Genomic DNA, 19,525 nt, shown 5'->3' with positions numbered 1-19,525 from the left:
TTTTAAATCTATTTTTCTAAACTAAAAACTTTTCATAATTTTGTTTAGACACAAAAATAAGGTGACTGTGCCAACTTTATGATACCAAACATCCACTCTCTGAAAACTGACTGATCACTATTCATAAGCCAGTTATAGCTGTATCCTTGATCTAGTTTGCCTTCCCGAAAGATAAAATGTATTGACACACTCTATCATAGCATGCAGGGAACTGAGCCTAAGAGGGTAGGGGCACTTGGTATCAAAGGTCCCTTCTGCTCCCCAGGTCCTTGCACTCTGGGTCTGTGATGGGAGGAGCAGCCTCTATGATCTCTGAGATGCCTTTGGGGTCATTCTTCCAGTGTTTTGGACAGTAGGTCCTGCCTTCAGTTGACATGACCAATCCAAACTAATCTCATAAATCGATTGCTTATCTCTATCCTTGTTTTATCCAGAACAGGCTTTCTAATTTTTTTTCCAAAGTAGATAGGCTGTGAAATTTTAGAATTCTTAGTTCTGTTTCCCTTTTAATTAATAATTCTGACTTTCTGTGGGGTTCCTCCCACAACACATAGGAATTCTGGGAGATGCGATTCAAGCTGAGATTTGGGTGGGGACACATCCAAACCATGTCACTGATGACAATAACAAAAGCAACAGGGAAAGGACTCCCTATTCAATAAGTGCTGCTGGGATAACTGGCTAGCCATATGCAAAAGATTGAAACTGGTCCCCTTCCTTACACTATATACAAACATCCAGCTGGGTGCTGTGGCTCACCTCTGTAAAAACTGGTAATAATGTCCCCACTTTTGTTTCTGATTTTAGTTACTTAAGTCTTTATTTTTTAGTCAGTCCTGCTAAAGTTTTCACAATTTTGTAAGTCTTTCAGAATAACCAACTCTTGGTTTGGTTTTCTTTGTATTGTTCTTCTCTATTTTATTTATTAATACTTTAATATTTATTATTTCCCTCCTAATCACTTTCTGTAAGATTCTCTTTTTCTAGTTCATGAAAATAAAATTAGGCTGTGGATGTCAGATCTTTCTTCTTTTTTAATATAAGCATTTGCAGGTATAAATTTCCCTCCTTCTACTGCTTTTGCCTCATTCCAAAAGTTTTGGCCATTGTTTTCATTTTCAGTTGTCTCCAGGTATTTCTTAATTTCACTCCTGATTTACTCTGACATATTATTTAAGAGTGTGTTGCATGCACACGTATGTTTATTGAGGCACTATTCACAATAGTAAAGACTTGGAACCAACCCAAATGTCCATCAATGATAGACTAGATTAAGAAAATGTGGCACATATACAACATGGAATACTATGCAGCCATAAAAAAGAATGAGTTCATGTCCTTTGTAGGGACATGGATGAAGCTGGAAACCATCATTCCGAGCAAACTATCGCAAAGACAGAAAACCAAACACTGCATGTTCTCACTCATAGGTGGGAACTCAACAATGAGAACACTTGGACACAGGGTGGGGAACATCACACACCGGAGCCTGTTGTAGGATGTGGGGAGAGGGGAGGGATAGCATTAGGAGATATATGTAATGTAAATGATGAGTTAATGGGTACAGCACACCAACATGGCACATGTATACATATGCAACAAATCTGCACGTTGTTCACACGTACCCTAGAACTTAAAGTATGAAAAAAAAAAAGAGTATGTTGTTTAGTTTCCACATACTTGTGAATTTTCCACTTTTCATGATGTGATTGAATTTCAGTTTTTGCGATCTAGATTATAATTGGAAAAGACTTTTTTATAGTATTAGACTTTTGAAATTATTAAGATGTTTTATTGAATTTATTACAATGTTTTCAGCCTGTGAGAAAAAATACAAATTATTGTTGAATTTATATTGTATTCAACCAATGGAACACTACAGAAAGCCACAAATACTAAGAATGCAACTTCTGAATAGAGGAGGAGGGGAAGACAGGAACCAAGTGGGAACAGATATTATCAAAATAATGCTGTGAATGCAGTATTTAGTGTACTCTGCATTTCAACTCAGGTGTCCCTGAATTATTTGTAGATTTCCTCTCTTAGATACAATTTAAAAACATCATGTTTGCTCCTTTTGATTCTTTTAACACACAGTGAACACAAAATTATAATCAGTGTTAAAAGTTGTGAAGATAAAGCAGAAAACACATGTTGCTGACATTCTAGTGGTAATCAACTTTGATATGTTCATGATTAGAGTTTTGTAAATGCATGAATGAACTCTTATTCTAAGGCCTGTCTCCTGAATAACTGTAACTGTCAAACTTTTTTTTGAAGCCCTACTGCACAACTTAACAAGGGTTCTCCACTATGACAGTCCTAGGACCACTGGGGTATGCTGAGCTATGGCTGAAAAAGGTTTTAACTTAAACAAATGTTTTTTCTCCTACAGGATGAAATGTATCATCAGCATGGATTCTGTGATAAATTACAAGATACGAACTCAAAGGGAACTGCTTTCTATGTGCCTTATATTTTAATGTTTCTCCCCTTTGTGAATGCTTAGGTGAGATTGTAGTCATGAAAACTGAGTAAAAACTTTATTACATACATTACTGAGGCTTCTCACCAATGTGGACACTCTGAAGTTGAAGACTTGAGGCCTGAATGAAGCACATACCACCCTCCCCACACTTCTATAGTTTCTCTCCCATGTGGAGCTTCTGAAGCCTAATAAAATTCAAGTGATCCAGCAATTCCACTATTGGTATATCCAAATGAAAGGAAATCAGTATGTCGAGGAGATATCTGCACTCCCAGGTTCATTGTAGCACTACTCACAAAAGCCAGGATATGGAATCCACCTAAGTGTCTATCAATACATGAATGAAGAAAAGGTGGCATATATATACAATGGTATCCTCTTTAGACATAACAAGGAAACAAAATTTTATCATTTGTGGCAACATGGATGAGTTTTCAAGGACATCATTAAGTCATATAAGCCAAGCAAAGAAAGAGAAATATTGACCTCCCTCATATGGAAGTTAAAAAAAGCTGAGTTCGTAGTAGAGAGTAGAAGAGTGGGTGTAGAGGCAAGGAAGTGTAGGAGGTAGGTGAGATGGCCAAAGGCTGGCTAACAGATACAAAAGAGGTAGAGAGGAAGAATTTATACTGTTCTGCAGCACTAAAGGTGACTATCATCAACAATTATTTACAAATTGCTAATAATGTGTTGTAGTCTCACAAATGCACCACACTGTAGCAGTCTCTCTTGTGATGTATCACTCGGAGCTCTTAATCTCATGTCCAAGATGATTAAGAAGCACGGACACAAGGGTGAAATTGGAGTGAAAGTTTAAAAAGTGAAAGAAAAAAAGCTCTCCACAGTGGAGATGGGGACCCAAATAAGTTGCCCACTACGAGGCTGGGATCTGGGGTTTTTACGGACTGGGAAGGGGAAGGAATGCGCTTAGCCTGCCGGCTGTCCTGGAGAAAGTGTGATTCAGCTTGGTCTGGGACCTTGGCCTGGGACCAATCAGGAACTGAAGTGATGATTCATAAGGGCTATTCAGCTTGACCGGGGACCAATCAGGAGCTGAAGTGATGATTCATAACAGCTATTCAGCTTGGCCTGGGACCAATCAGGAGCTGAAGCGATGATTTATAGAGCCTGGGCTTTTCCTTTTCCACAAAGGAAAGTGCCAATCTGAACCTACTGAAACCCACTATGTTCATGCCCATAAAAGAAGAAACTTTTTCCTGGGAGCCTGCTGATTATACAAAGGACAAAGGCATTTCTGTGTCAGGTCTTGTTCCCTTAACTGAGTGAGCCAGAGGTTTGTGCGAGTTTTTACCTGAGTGAGCTGGAGGTTCTTCTATCTGTGCAGCCACGGGCATGTCTCCAGGCACAATCCCCTGTGCTAGTTCCCTTATCCGTGCCTGTAGCTTGATTTTCTTCCCCAGGCTGCTTTTTATGTTATGTGGGGATGAGGCACTGACCCATGCGGTGGGGGCTCTCCAGGGACCCTTCCCTTGCTGTCTACTAACTCCTCTTAAGTGGATTTTGAATTTTCCAACACAAAGAAATGGTAAATATTTGAGGTGATAGATACACCAATTACACTGATTTGATCACTATAAATTATACGCACACATTAAAACCACATTGTACCCCATAAATATGAATAATTATGTGTCATTTAGAAATAACGATAAAAGTATATCTAGATTCAAGCGCCTCTTGTAGCGTTTCCCACAATCCTCACATTTGGATGGGTTTTCCCCACTGTAGTCTCTCAGTTGGTCTTTACGGTATGTCCTGTGTACAAGCCTCTTTCCACAGTCCTCACATTTGAATGGTTTTTTCTGGCAGTGGAGTCTCTTATGATTCAAAATACTTGAGGCCCGGCTAAAGCTCTTCCCACATTCCTTACAATTATAAGGTCTCTCTCCCGTGTGGACCCTCTGGTGCAAGTCAAGATTAAACTTAGTAACGTAGCCCTTCCCACATTCCTCACATTTATATGGCTTTTCACCATTGTGGGATCTCTGATGGGAAGACAGTTGTGAATTTGTATAAAATCCCTTCCCACATTCTTCACATTTGAAGCTTTTTTCTCCACTGTGGACTCGCTGATGGTTCAAAAGGCATGAGGACCATCTGAAGCTCTTCCCACATTCTTTACAATTATATGGCTTCTCTCCTGTGTGGACCACCTGATGCTTATAAAAATCTAGCCTACCAATGAAGCCTTTTCCACACTGCTCACATCTGTACGGTTTCTCTCCTGTGTGGACCATGCAATGCCTATTAAGTGCTGATCTCTGATGAAAGCTCTTATCACATGTATCACACCTAAATGGTTTTTCTCCTGTGTGAACCATGAAATGGCTCTTAAGTCTTGACCTAAAATGGAAGCTCTTACCACATATGTCACATTTGAATGGCTTCTTCCCAGTATGGATTCTCTTATGTTCCTTAAGCTGGGAATCATGAATGAAGGCCTTCCCACATGCCTCACAAATGTAAGGTTTCTCTCCTGTGTGTAATTTATGATGAACATTCAGTGCTGATCTACGACTGAAACCTTTCCCACACTGCTCACATTTGAATGGTTTCTCTCCAGTGTGGACTCTCTGATGAGTCTGCAGATGTGAGCTTTGACTAAATTCCTTGCCACACACATCGCACGTAAAGAGTTTGTCTCCCATGTGGACCCTCTGATGAACATGAAGAGCTGAGATGTAACAGATGCTTTTTCCACACTCATCACATGTATGAGACTTCTCTCCTGAGTATAACTGCTGAGGAAGATCAAAGATGGAAACATCACTGAAGGACTGTTTACACTTCCCACCCTGGGAAGGTTTCTGTCCTATGTGAATTGTGGGCAGTCCCGCTTCAACCTGGGAGGGGACATCACCATTTTCAAAGAACTGAGAATTATTTATGATAGAGTCCTGAGACCTGGTTAAATCTTTTGCAATTTGTTCCCAGATTTGCTGGCAGGACCACTCTTCCTGTGTTCCCGCTTCTGGAACAGACTCCAACTCAGTTTGGATCTTGCTTCCTATGAGGACACAGATTTAAGAGATGTGTACAGGTAAAGCCTTTATTCAGTGCTCTCAAGGTTTCACACTTAGGACATGACATTAAACTTCAATGAATACAGAGAACATTCAGTTTGTGTTTTCCAAGTACACCCTGATTTCTGGTTTGCGTGAGGCCAATTCAGAACCACATCATGTCTCACATGTAAAATCCTTGATAGAAACAATAGACTTAATTTTAAAATATGATATACATTTAACTTGTTACTATTTCTAATGAATTTCCTAGTCTAGTCTTGCGTGATAAATTATGAAAATAAAAATTTATGTACATAATGAAATATGAATAAAAAGGAACTTTAAGGAAAAGCAATAACATAATCAATACTTTGTATATTTGTGTTTATGCTGTATATCCTTATAAAGAAGTTAACCTAGGTCAGGTGCGGTGGCTCAAACCTGTCATCCCAGCACTTTGGGATTGATCATTTGAGTCCAGGAGTTTGAGACCAGCCTGGGCAATATAGTGAAACCCTGTCTCTACTAAAACTACAAAAATGAGCCAGGAGTGGTGGCATACTCTGTAGTCCCAGCTACTTTGGAGGCTGAGGTGGAAAGATTGCTTGAGCCTGGGAGGTGGAAGTTGCAGTGAGCCCTGGGTGACAGAACAAGACCCTGTCTCAAAAAAAAATAAAAAATAAAAATAAAAAAAATGCTGGGTGCAGTGGCTCACACCTGTAATCCCAGCACTTTGGGAGGCTGAAGTGGGCAGATCACTTGGGGTCAGGAGTTCGAGACCAGCCTGGCCTTGAAACCCTGTCTCTGCTAAAAATACAAAAATTAGCCAGGCGTGGTAGCACATGACTGTAGTCCCAGCTACTCAGGAGGCTGAGGCAGGAGAATTGCTTAAACCTGGAAGGCAGAGGTTGCAGTGAGCTGAGATTGAGATCGTGCCACTGCACTCCAACCTTGGAGACAGAGTGAGACTCTGCCCAAAAAAAAAAAAAAAAAAAAAAAAGGTTAACCTAACCAAAAAGAAGTTGGGACTTCGTCCTCAGCATCTGAGAGGTAATCTCTAGGATCCTGAAGTGTCATACCTCAGGAGAGTGTCTTGGTTGGCTTGAGGGCAAACAATGGATCACTCTGCAGAGTGAAACAATATAATTTACGGTTATAGCTGGCAAATCCTCTGGGGGCTTGGGGGTGGGAGATGCTCCTCTCCATGTCAGAAATAACAGCAATGTGATTTAAGGTAGAGCTTTAGGTCACAGAGAGTTAGCAGACCAGGAGACTGATTAACCACCTAGGAATCAATCAACCAATAATGGCTCCGTAATGGAGACCCAATAATTATTCTGGATCCCAGCACTCAGGTGAGTTTCTGTGACTGACAGTACTTTGAGTCTAAGTCATACCTTCATACTGGGAATGTAATACATCCTACTCTGCCAAGAGAATACAATAGAAGGTCCACATTTGGTTCTTCTCATCTGGACCCTGCCTTATTTGGTTTTTCTCTAAGTATAATATACATCTTTTCCCTGTAAAAATCAGTCAGTGAGAATAAAAGTATTCAGTGAGTTCTGAGAGTTTAGAAAATTATTGAATGTGAAGGTAGTTTTGAAAACCTCCCGAATTTGCAGTTGGTGTGAAGTTAGAGCAGTTCTCTGTAAAACGTCTCAGTAAATTTTGTAGTTGGTTGAACTCTTCACAATGTTAAACATCAAACACCTTGTAGTGTTTCTATGTACACATTCAAAATAGTATCCCTGCACAAGAATTTTGCACAGCATATGTAAAATGCTTAATCTTACTTTTCTGTATTGATATGGACAGTAACTTGGTTATCTCAAAGAGTACAGGGACAGACAACTGCAGTTCTGAGGGGAATCTGAAAGGCTGTCCTTCCAGGGGTCCACAAAGGAGATGTTCCTGATCAGACAATCAAAAATGTGAAGAATCACATGGAATGAAAAGAAAGCCTATGATGCAGATAAATAGGACTTTATAACTTTTTACATTGAAGACTACACATTAGTGAGCTATGAAATACAGTTAAACTCTGCAATAAACATTTACAAAAAAGAACTGGAATGTAAATTATCACAGCATCATGACAAGCAGGAAAGTGATCATTCCATAAAATGCCTCCTAGAGTCACTTGTACACATCTACAGGCATGAAAAATGTTTGTCCGGGTTATATTGAAACATGTGCTTCTTACTATGGCTCATACTCACAAAAACATTCAAAAATTTGTCAGGCTAATTAATACCAAGTCCTGAATTAAGTAAATTCTTCCAAGGGAAAGTCAAGTTGCAAAGGTTGAATCTTGGAAAGGATTAATAGGTAAGCGTGTACCTATTGGTATACAGTAGTACACGGATATATTTAATACACTGTCACTTATAAATAAGAGGTCTTGGCTGGGCATGGTGGCTCACGCCTGTAATCCCAGCACTTTGGGAGGCCGAGGCGGGCGGATCACCTGAGGTCAGGAGTTTGAGACCAGCCTGGCCAACGTGGTAAAACCCCACCTCTACTAAAAATACAAAAATTAGCCAGGTGTGGTGGTGGGCACCTATAATCCCAGCTACTTGGGAGGCTGAGGCAGGAGAATCACTTGAACCCAGGAGGCGGAGGTCGCTGTGAGCCAAGATCGCGCCATTGCACTCCAGGCTGGGCGACAAGAGCGAAACTCCATCTCAAAAATAAATTAAATAAATAAGAGGTCTTTAGGGAGAAAGGAGAATCTTCAGGATGTTTCTAGTTTGAGAAGGCAGTTTCCCAATTCCTACCAGGTCATAAAGTTCACCAGTTCAAAATACAGCACTAAATCTATAAAAATCAAGAAAAAATTGTGTAAAATCTATCCTTTAATGTTTTTGACAAAATTTGTATGACACAAAGATGCAGAAATATACATATTTATGAAGAAAGAGGGCCAGAAATAAAGTAAATGTTCAGCTACGTGACTTGTGTCCCCTCATCCTCATTCTTCCCCCTTCTAGTAAGAAGGAGAAATCTGGGGCCAGTGAAGTGCATATAAACTTTGGAAAAGGCAAATGGACTGCAGATGGGTAAATCTTTCGAATGAAATGTAGCTGGAAACCCTCATTCAAAAAGAATTTCTTCCCAGATATAAATATGCTCCCTATGGAAAGTTCCAGTGTAAGTCTCAAGGAAGGCATCTTACTCAGTGTGGTCATAAAAACAATGCTTAGAAGTTTCCATGGGACGTGGGTCAGTTGTACACACCTAAAACCAATCATGTCAAGGGAACCTAAGAAAGTCAGAATTGGATAAGCAGCAATCAGCAGGCCAAAAAATCTGTTGAGCAACATACAGTCAGCCTTCCTATTATGTTACACAGCAAGAGGGATTAAAATGGCAGAGGCCATAAAGGTCATCAGTCACCTAAGCAGAAGGCAGGAAGATCATCCTGGATTATGCAGGAGTGACTAATACAATCACAAGGGACCTGAAAGGTAGAGGGCAGAGGCTTAGGAAGAGTGGCAGAGGGAATGGGATTATGGAAAAATGGTCAGAGGTGCAAAGTAGCTGCCTTTGAAGACGGAGACATGAAACAAGAGCTAGGGAGTGTGGACAGTGCCTAGACGCTGGTAAACCAAAGTGAAGCTTTCCCTGCAAGAACATCCAGGCAGGAACAAAGCCCTAGGGATGCTTTGATGTTTGCCCAGTGAAATGTATCAGACTTCAGGCCTAAAGAACAGAGAGATAATAAATATTTTTGTTTAGTCCACTAAGTTTGTGGCCATTGGTTACCACAACAGGCAATACAGTGTCCTTGGCAGGACAGAAACAGCAGGGAAGAAATGTGGCTGGAAATGATGGAGAAAGAGGGAAAGGACATATGTAGTCAGAGAGGCAGAATGGGATGAAGAGCAGACCACATAGGTCTCTAAGATGCACTTAAAGAGGTTGTAACATTAATAAAAATAAGAAGTTATAAAAGCTTTTGAGGAAAGGAATGACAATCTGACTTCCATTTCCTAAGGATCGCTTTGGCTGCCATGAGAATAGATATTAGGGTGGGAAGGGTGGGAACAGGGCCACCAACTGGAAGGCAGTTGTAATAATCCTGAAGGAGACGTGGTCATTTGCATTAGAGCAATGCAAATGGGCACGGACAGAAGCACAACAGGTAGGAGAGTCATGTACAAGGACGCACAGATGCTTAGTTCTTACCTGAATTCCCTTCTCTTTGGGTTACTGTCTCCATCATCCAAAACTTTTCTTCCCTTAGGAAGTGGAAAGTATCTTGGTGGAATGGTTGATGCCCTGTGAATAGGTAAGGTCACGTGCTGAATCCCAACACATTCTGGAGTAATATTTAGGCAAAATTTACTGGAAATTTAGATTCCCAATGCACACTCAAACTTGAACACTCTACGGTACAAAGCCACTCCTTGGGCCTGATGTTCTGTTACAAAAGATGCCCGTGCTCACCCGCTGAGAGCAGGTTCCTGAAGTTCTCCAGCATCACGTCTCGGTACAGCTTCCTCTGGGCAGGGTCCAGTAGCCCCAGCTCCTCCTCAGTGAAGAACACAGCCACATCCTTGAAGGTCACTGCCTCCTACAACATCAAGAAGACATAACTTCAATCTTATGACCAAGGACTACTGCGGGAGAAGCGGCATTGAGCAAGGGAAGGGGATGAGTGGAAAGTTGTTCTCAATACTGAGAGAAGTAGGTGAACTTAGAGATTTCCCACTCATTCTGCCTATATCCTGACAATGACATACACTGATTTACCTGAACTCCACCAGAAGTGCAATGATGAAGTCCTGTACATTTACTCTGTGCACTCATCGAGTCTACTTGTATGTAACCCTGTAGGACTCTACATACTGCATTCTGGGCTTCCCATATATAGGTTCAACAAATCTTGCCAACTGCCCCAGCAACATTAAACAATTCAGTTCCAACCTTGTTGGGTAAGGCCTATTGTCCTCTCTTATATTCAAACCCTGGTTGCTATCGCTTTTCTTTAGTATTTGCTAAACTAGCAGGTTTTAGGTAACTGTGGGTAATTTTCAGAGTGGCCTTGAATCATTCTTTCTTGCTTATAGTTCTGAAGAATAAACATAGAACATGCTAGTAATGTAATGTTCCTGTCCTTCCTATGGAAGATAACGTCTTGAGTTAGAGAGAAAGTGCCCAGTAAGTCGTGTTGCCCCTGAGGTATATAACCTGGGGTGGGCTGCCTTCTGGGGTACCTCTGCTCTGGTGGAAATGGGGTCAAGATTCTACCCACCCCAGGAAGTTTTCTTCAGCCTTGGATGGCCACCTCACAGTATGTCCTACACTTCTGTGCTCCCTTGCTGCCAATCTGTAGGTAACAAATCTGCTTCACATAATCTGTTGAATGAGATCGTGTTCTGTCTCACAGGACTCACACAAGTTGATAATCAGTGCACAGTGAACCTACTCCACAGTACTTGTGTGGACAGCTGTGTGCGACAGTTATGTAGTGTGTCTTCTACTCTCAAGGTACAAACCACAAATGTTAATCGCAGCCCTCAGTGTCCTGATCAGAAGCCAGAATGCATCATTGCACATCCTAAGGGTCTGTCCCTTCCTATCCATGTGGCCTTAGACATGTTTGCCTACAGGAATTAGTTTCCTCTCTAAATAATAGTCCTTATTTGGCACAGTATTTTAAAGGATTAAACAAGGAAATACATAGCATTTGGAAACATCTGTGCCACTGACTAAGTGTTTAATGAACATTAGCTGGAATCATTTTTACTGTTGTTACTAGCATTATCTATTTCATGGCTGCATAGTATTCCAGAGAACTGATGACCTACTTTTAGCCACAGTAAAGAATATTTAATTTTACATATTTTCCATTATCAATCCTGTGAAGAGATCATTAAGTAATGATGTAGTAAGATGTAAGAACATCTTACTCTCCTCTCTTATTGTTTAAAATAATAATTTCAAATGAAAATTAAAACATCAAAAAATAAGCACATTTAGAACAGTGATCATATAACTGCATGCTTTCTTCCTAGTTTTTTACCTACCTCCATAATCTTTGAACAGAATACAAGTACTTTGCTTCTCTTTATCATGGCCAAGAGCAGGTTATAAATATTCCCACAGTCTTGGTAATCTGATTGGGGGAACAATTCGTTCTATTATTCTCACTTATTTTATTATAAATGAACACCATCACTTTTGAACGTTATTGGACATCGCTAGTTTTCCTTTTACACTGGCCTTTTAGTGTCCTTTGTTCCTATCTGTTTGGAGTTTTTCCTTTATTCTGTGCTCAAGGTTTTGATTTTGAATTTTATTTTCTTTAGGTATCCATGTGGCAAACATTTCTGCCCCAGGTCATTATTTCTTCTGGTAACATTGTGTGAGGCATCTTTTGCCATAAGGGATTTAAAGATTTTCTATAACAACTATGGTAATCAGTGTACTTCAGTGCTTGGAGTAGATGCCATGTCAGAGTGACATGTGACAAGAAGTCACACCAAGTAGGGACAGGGAGGAGCAGCACCACTAGGGACACCATCACTCAACAGGGCACTCCTGACACCCACACCACAGGGCACAGGTTGCTCAATGGAGAATTCTGTCTCTCTCCTTGTCTCTCTTTTTCACTTGAGCCAAATGGCTAACACTCCTGACCTTTGGTTGCCTGTGTACCCCTGAGCAGGTTTCTCATATTTCACCTGTTTAAGAAGAAGAAGAGACCAGGAACCTCCTCATTCTGCTGCTCTGAGGAGTAAACGTAGTAACAGAACACAAGTGACTGGCAAATCTTAGTATCACTGGACATTTTAAATGAAGGTTTTCCACTACTTTGGTTAAACTGCTTACTACATAAGTGAATTAGAAGAGACCAGTAAATAAAGCACACGGAAAGTATGACTGAGACAAGGAAAACACAGAATCTAGCTCTTCCAGTGTGAAAACTCCGACAATATTTGTGTGGAGCAGCAGTTATATCCTGTTGTTCTGTGCCCAGTTAAAATATTCTATCTGCACAACAGCCAATGTGGTACATATCAAAAGTACCCTTTCAAAATTGAGCTAAAATGGCATATGGTTGTCAAAATTAATTTTGTGGGAAAAGGTTATAGATAGGAAAGCTGTCACTGCAGTGTTGCTTAAAATAAGTCTATGAGCATGAGGTAGTTATAAATAAAAAGATACATCAGTGTAATAAGAATATGATGTAACCATAAAAACAGAAGATTATATAACATATAAAAAAAGCACAGTTTACAGTTAGATGTATATCATCAATACAAATACAGTTGTGAATGTACATGACAAACAGCAAGAGAAGATAAAAATGGATAATTTGAGAGAGGGGAGGTAAGGAAGTGGGAGCACTGTTTCTACTAATTTTCTACTCCATAAAATAAATAATGGTAAAAAACAAAACAAAACCAAAAACCAAATGCAGTCAACACAAAAGAGATAAGGAAGCACCTGGCACACAACAGGTCCCCAAATGCCTGTTTTCCCCTTGAGTCTTCTCATGACAGAGAAAAACACATGACAATATGAGTAGTGACATGGAATTTTAACAGCAAGAGAGGCACGCCCCGCTCACCTTGAATGTGGTCATTTTTCCTCCTACTTTGGGGAATTTGCAGACTCCTGAGTGATGCAGTTTGAAGGAAGGAGGAATCCTGCCTGAAACATGCCACAGTCTGCAGAAAAAGACACATGAAAGGGTTGCCACGGATGACACCCAACAATACAGATGTGTGTTGTGAATCAGCACATGAACGATCACAGCAGCATTATTCATAATAATTCCAAACCGCACACAACCAAGATGCCTTCCTCTGGGTAAATGGATAGGCAAATGGTGGCATATCCATACAATGGAATCTTATTTGGAAATTTAAAGGAATGAAGTGCTGACTCAAGCTACAACATGCACAAAGCTTGGAAACATCATGCTAAATGAAAATCACAAAACCCATGGATTATATGATCCCATTTATATGAAATATCTAGAACAGATAACAGTTATATATAGAGAAAATAAGTTAGTGGTTGCTCCAGATTTGAGGTGAGAATGAGTTTTTATTTTTTAAGAGATGGGGTCTTGCTATGTTGCCTGAGCTGGTCTCAAACTCCTGAGCTCAAGCTATACCTCCCACCTCGGCCTCCCAAAGTGCTGAGATTACAGGCATGAGCCACCATGCCCGGCCTGAAAATGAGTTTTAACTCTAAGTGGGCACAAAGAGCCCAGTTGGGAGATGAAAATGGTCTAAACTGAATCGTGATGATGGCAAAACAGGAAAAAATGTAAACAATTGGCAAATTTGGGTAAAGATTATATGAGAATTCCTTAAACTATTTTTGCAACTTTTCTATAGCTTTGAAATGATATAAAAATGAAAGGTTTTAAACTATCAGGAAATAGTCATAAGAACGGTAACAATGGGAATAATAAGGATAAGCATGACATAATATGGTAGTTTGCTAGTTCATTCTCCATTAGCAGTGTTTAAAAATTTCCATGGTTAAAGAAACATGGGAAAACACAGTAAGATATTATAACAATTTTTCAAATGCTTATAAATAAATATACAAATAGACATAAAGACTAAAAGGAAATGGGGGAGAACTGAAAGTTCTATAACTTGTATCAGACAGTTACCACCTTTACATCTTGGATTCATGGGTAATTTAAAACATGTTTTCTCCACATGTTTATCTAACTTTAAACTGTTCCACAATGATATGGTTCCACAATACAAAATCCTTATAAAAAGTGAAACAAAATGTTGACCAAATTTTAAAAGGCTCCTACAGAAGTCCACGTCCATGAGCCTTGCTCTCAAGGTCCCTTCAGTCAAGTCCTAGCTTTTTTTCCCAATCTGATTCCAGCTAGTTCCTCTACCTCAATGAAAATGTATCCAAGGGATGATCAACTCAGGCTCTCTGACCCAAACTGCCTAGGTTCCAACTCCAGCTGCACCTCTTACTACTTGGGTAACTATGCACCCAGTGTCTCACTCTCATATTTAAAATGGAAAAGAATGACCCGGCTTGGTGGCTCACGCCTGTAATCCCAGCATTATGGGAGGCCAAGGCAGGCGGATCACGAGGTCAGGAGTTCGAGACCAGCCTGACCAACATGGTGAAACCCAGTCTCTACTAACAATACAACAATTAGCCGGGCATGGTGGTGCACACCTGTAATCCCAGCGACTCAGAAGGCTGAGGCAGGAGAATCGCTTGAACCTAGGAGGCGGCGATTGCACTGAGCTCAGATCCCGCCACTGCACTCTGGCCTGGGCGACGGAGTGAGACTCCGTCTCCAAAAGAAAGGGGGGGGGGGGAAGAGCAATAACTTTTCGCAGAGCCACAGTGTGGTGTAAATGTATTTATTGCCATAAAGCCCTTAGAATGAAGTTACCAATTAAGGCTTAATTATTATCAACACCCATGCCCAAGGATACATCCTATACACTCTTGGTTGAGGTGAGTATCTCTACAAAATAAAAAAAAACCGGCTCGGCGCAGTGGCTCACACCTGTAATTCCAGCACTTTGGGAGGCCAAGGCGGACGGATCATTTGGGACCAAGGGTTTGAGACCAGCCTGGCCATATGGCGAAACCCCGTCTCTACTAAAAATATAAAAATTAGCCGGGCATGGTGGCGCGTGCCTGTAATCCCAGCTACTTGGGAGGCTGAGGCAGGAGAATCACTTGAACCCGGGAGGCGGAGGTTGCAGTGAGCCGAGATCGCGCCACTGCTGCACTCCAGCCTGGGCGACAGAGCAAACCTCGTTCTCAAACAATAATAATAATAATAATAGCAGACTAACAAAATAAATAACACTTTTTTAAAAAGAAAAAAAGCCAAGGACCACTCGTGTAGAGAGCTTTGCCCTCAGTAGCCAAATCCCTCCCTGCAGTTCTTTTAGAAAGGTCAGGCTGGGGAAGGAGAAAGCTGTGAAACACCCTGACTGCGTCGCCGTCCCGGATACAAGTTAAATGCTCCCCTCCCTTCGTGAAACGTGGATGCAACCCTCGCCTTCCTAAAAAGAGGTCAGAGGCATCAGGGACCATCCAGCGTCCTACAGGGATCAGAGAGAAGGGCCGGGGCAGCTGGAGTTCTGACCCCACCCGGGGCCCTGACCACTTCGCGGGAAACTAACAGGACACCAAGTGACAGGGGCTGTTAAGGCTTTGTTTTATACCACAACTTTCAACTCCTAAAACAATTCTATCAGGATGGTCCTAAAATCCTCACTTAAAAAACGGCAATAGGAGGTGCAGGGAGATTAACACCCTACGTTATATTGCGAGAAAGAGGTTGCACACTTAAGGTGGAGGCGGACTGAGCGAGGTCAAAGACTTGGAAAACCCTGTAAAGAGGCACACAAGACTAGACAGGGTTCTCCCCCGCCCACCGAACCCGCGACGACTCCTCCGGTGGACCTGCGTACAGCCCCCAACGCCAGAAGGCTCCATCGACCGCAACGAAAGCCCCCTTCGTCCCCCGCATCTCCAAACCTCAGGTCTTCGCCAGGGCTTCTTGCCCCCTTAGTTGACCCCCAGGTCGTTAGGCGCCCCCCAATAACTGGTTCATTTTCGCAAAGACCCGCAAGACACAGAGTTGGCTCGAACCACCTTGTTAAGTAAAGTAGTAAAGTCCTGCTAGGAGACCGGAAGTGTCCGCTATGCCACAGAGCGTCTGGACTACACTTCCCAGAATCCACCGAATCCTCCTGCCTGAGCCAAAGTTCCCACGACTCCACAGAGCAAATGGACTCCACTTCCCAGAATTCATAGGTCCTCCTGCCTGAGCCGCAATTCCCACGCCCCTCAATATACTCGCGAAACGCCTGCGGGGGCCAAATTTCCCGCGCATTCACGGGGCAACTGGACTCTCGCAGGCGTTTCGCGGGTATCTTGGGAAATGGAGTCCATTTGCTCTGTGGAGGCGTGGGAATTTTGGCTCAGGCAGGAATTCTGGCCTTTCAACCTATATTTTTATTTTGAAATAATGGAGTCTCATGTTCTGTATCAATTTTTCTGAACTAAAAAAGAAGACTTTTCATGGTTTTCTTTAAAGTGACTACCGCAGTATGAGGAACACTGCTCTGAAAATTGAGTGAATGCTATTTCTATACCAGTTACAGCTGTATCCTTGCTCTGTTCTGCCCCAACAAGGGACAAAAATTTATTGACACGCTCAGTCGTAGTAGGCAGGAAACTGTGCCTAATATATTAGGGTATATCTGGCATCAAAGGCCCTTTCTGTCCCCCAGGTCCTTGCACTCTGGGCCTGTGATGGGAGAAGAAGCTGCCATAATCTGTGAAATGCCTTTGGGGTCATTCTTCCATTGTCTTGGACAATAGGTCCTGGCTTCAGTTGACATGGCCAATCCATACTAATTTCATGAATTAGTTGCTTAACCATACCCTTGTTTCCTTCAGGTTTCCTTTTTTTTTCCCCCAAAGTAGATAGGTTGTAAACTTTTATAAATTTTAGTTCTGTTTCCCTTTTAATTGATACTTATTTCAGTCATTTCTCACTTCTTGCCTTTTACTATGGGTAGTCAAGATTATTCAAGCAACAACTTCACTTTGATTAGAAATTAATTCGAATAAATCTTCAATTATATCATTCACAAATTTTACCTGCCATGAAACACTAGCACCTGAATATAATTCAGTCAAATTCTTTGTCCCTTTATAACAAGAAGCTCTCTTCTCTTCCAATAACATGTTCAACGTTTCTGAGGTCTTCAGAATGGCCTTTACTGTCCATATTTCTACCAACATTCTGATCGTGACCACCTAGGTATGCTCTAACAAGATCTATGCTTTCTCTACAGTTTTCATTCTCTATTTCTGAGCCCTAACCAGAATTGTCCTCATCAGTCCATTCACGGCACCGTAGGCTTTTCCTAGCATGCATGTAAAAACTCTTCTAGCCTCTATCCATTACATAGTTCCAAAGAGACTGCTACATTTTTAGGTATTTGTTACAGTACCAATATTTTTAGTCACAAAATACCATAGCTTGCCTGGCTTTTAAACAACAGAAATCTATTCTTCACAGATCTGGAAACTGTGATTCAAGATCCAGGCACTGGCAGATTTTGTGTCAGGTAGAAGGCCATTTCTTGTTCATACGTAGCACCATATTGCTGTGTTCTTTTGGTTGAAGTGACAAGCTCCTTGTGGCATTTTTTATAAGGGTATTCATCCCATTCATGAATGTTCTTCCCTCATGACCTAATCACCCTCCAAAGGCCCCACCTCCTATTACCATCACATTGAGAGTAACAATTTCAACATATGAATTTTGGTAGGCCACAAACATTAAGACCATTCAATATGCATCATGTAGTGTCAGAATTACTAATTCATATCATTGTAAAAAATAACTCAAAAGTAGAGTTCAACATTCTTTGTAGTTCTTTTTGTGTTTAGACTGAGGATATATAGTCAAATACTGTACTGTTTAATAAGTTGCTTAAATTACTTCTTGCCCTCACTTTTAGACTGTTTATGTCATTGACTTCAAATACATTTAGGTTAATTTGTTATTCTATGATTTTAACTTTCCTCGTTTATCTACAAAGAAATCTCATTCTTGATTTTATATTATTGGGTATGTCAGTCATTAACATGTTCCCATAAGTCAATGCTCTACCACATATTACTCTCAGAGAACTGCCACTCCCCTCCCTCCTACCCCTAAACCACTTCCATGGTGTTGCCACCTAACACTTTTATGTAACTAATTTTATTATTTTCATTATCACTTTTTTTAACAGAATAGATGTGTTTCTTATATTCCCTTTTTACTTAAATGTTAAGATAGTACACTTCTAACTCTTCTATGTTCACATAATAACATCTTGGAAATCACATCATATAGAGTAATTTATTTTTAAAACTGAATACATTCCATTGAGGGGTTTGTTTAACAGGGCTCCAATTTATGGGCATTTCCGTGACTTCCAATATTTTATTATTACAAATAATGCTGTAGTAAATACACTTGTACATGTATATATTATCCCTGTTGAAGATATATCAGAAGAGTACATCCCAAAAAGCAGGATTGAAAAGAGAAGATGTTAATAGAAATATAATTTGTTGCATATTGTCAAGTTGCCTTAATTTTTTCGTACCATTTCCATTTCCAGAAGTAATGTATAAATATACTCTTGCCTTGAAACTAGCTAACAAAATGTGTTATTACGGCATTTTTAAAGTTTTGCCAATTAAATGGTAAGAAGTGTATTTAAATTTAGTTTTAATTTACATTTCTTGTTTTTTAAGTAACATGGAACATTTTTGCATATTTCCTGTGTCAGTATTATTTTTCTTCTTGTAAATTGTTCAAATCTATTACCCATTTTTATGTTGAGTTTTTTTGGTCTGTTCTCCTCAATTTTTTTTTTAGAACGAGGTCTTGCTATGTTGCCAAGGCTGGTCTTGGAGTCCTGGGCTCAAGTGATTTTCCCGCCTCAGGCTTCTAAAGTGCTGAGATTACAGGTATGAGTCACTGTACCTGGCCTCTTCTCAATTTTTAATTATTATTTATTTAAGATGTTAACACCTTTAAAGTTTTTATTGTAGTATATTTTATTGACAAATAATACTTATAACTACTCATGAGACATATAATGATGTTTTGATACATATAATATACAATGATCAGATCAGGGTAATCTGCATATCCATCATCTCAAACATTTATTATTCCTTTGTATTGGGAACATTCAATGTCCTCCTTCTAGATATTTGAAACGATATAATATACTGTTAACTACAGTTGTCCTATAGCGTAGCATTAGTCCATTCTCAGACTCCTATAAAGAACTACCTGAGATTGGGTAATTTATGAAGAAAAGAAGTTTAATTGACTCACAGTTCCACAGATTTAACAGAAAGCAAGACTGGGAGGCCTCAGGAAACTTACAATCATGGCAGAAGATGAAGGGGAAGCAAGCAAGTCTTTATCATGGCAGAACAGGAGAGAGAAAGGGAGAGC

The 19,525-nt window shown here is 40.5% G+C and overlaps 1 protein-coding gene across 2 annotated transcripts in view; it reads right to left on the bottom strand.

Moving 5' to 3' along the window:
• Positions 1–16,195, bottom strand: part of ZNF230 (zinc finger protein 230) — a 28,236-nt gene extending 12,041 nt beyond the window's left edge. Inside the window, exons 1-5 of one of the 2 annotated variants that reach the window (XM_005589480.5) lie at positions 16,024–16,195; positions 13,097–13,196; positions 9,967–10,093; positions 9,706–9,798; positions 4,273–5,516 (exon numbers count right to left, since the gene is read on the bottom strand). In XM_005589480.5, the coding sequence (XP_005589537.4) occupies positions 4,273–5,516; positions 9,706–9,798; positions 9,967–10,093; positions 13,097–13,111 (1,479 nt within the window). In that variant the 5' untranslated portion in view covers positions 13,112–13,196; positions 16,024–16,195. Of the gene's footprint in view, positions 1–1,770; positions 5,517–9,705; positions 9,799–9,966; positions 10,094–13,096; positions 13,197–16,023 lie in introns of those variants that run through there. The other variant, XM_005589481.5, reaches the window with a different exon arrangement.
• Between the last annotated feature and the right edge of the window lie 3,330 nt (positions 16,196–19,525).

This window comes from Macaca fascicularis, chromosome 19, assembly GCF_037993035.2.
Source record: "Macaca fascicularis isolate 582-1 chromosome 19, T2T-MFA8v1.1".
NCBI lineage: Eukaryota > Metazoa > Chordata > Mammalia > Primates > Cercopithecidae > Macaca > Macaca fascicularis.
This window is presented reverse-complemented; position numbering and strand designations above follow the sequence as displayed.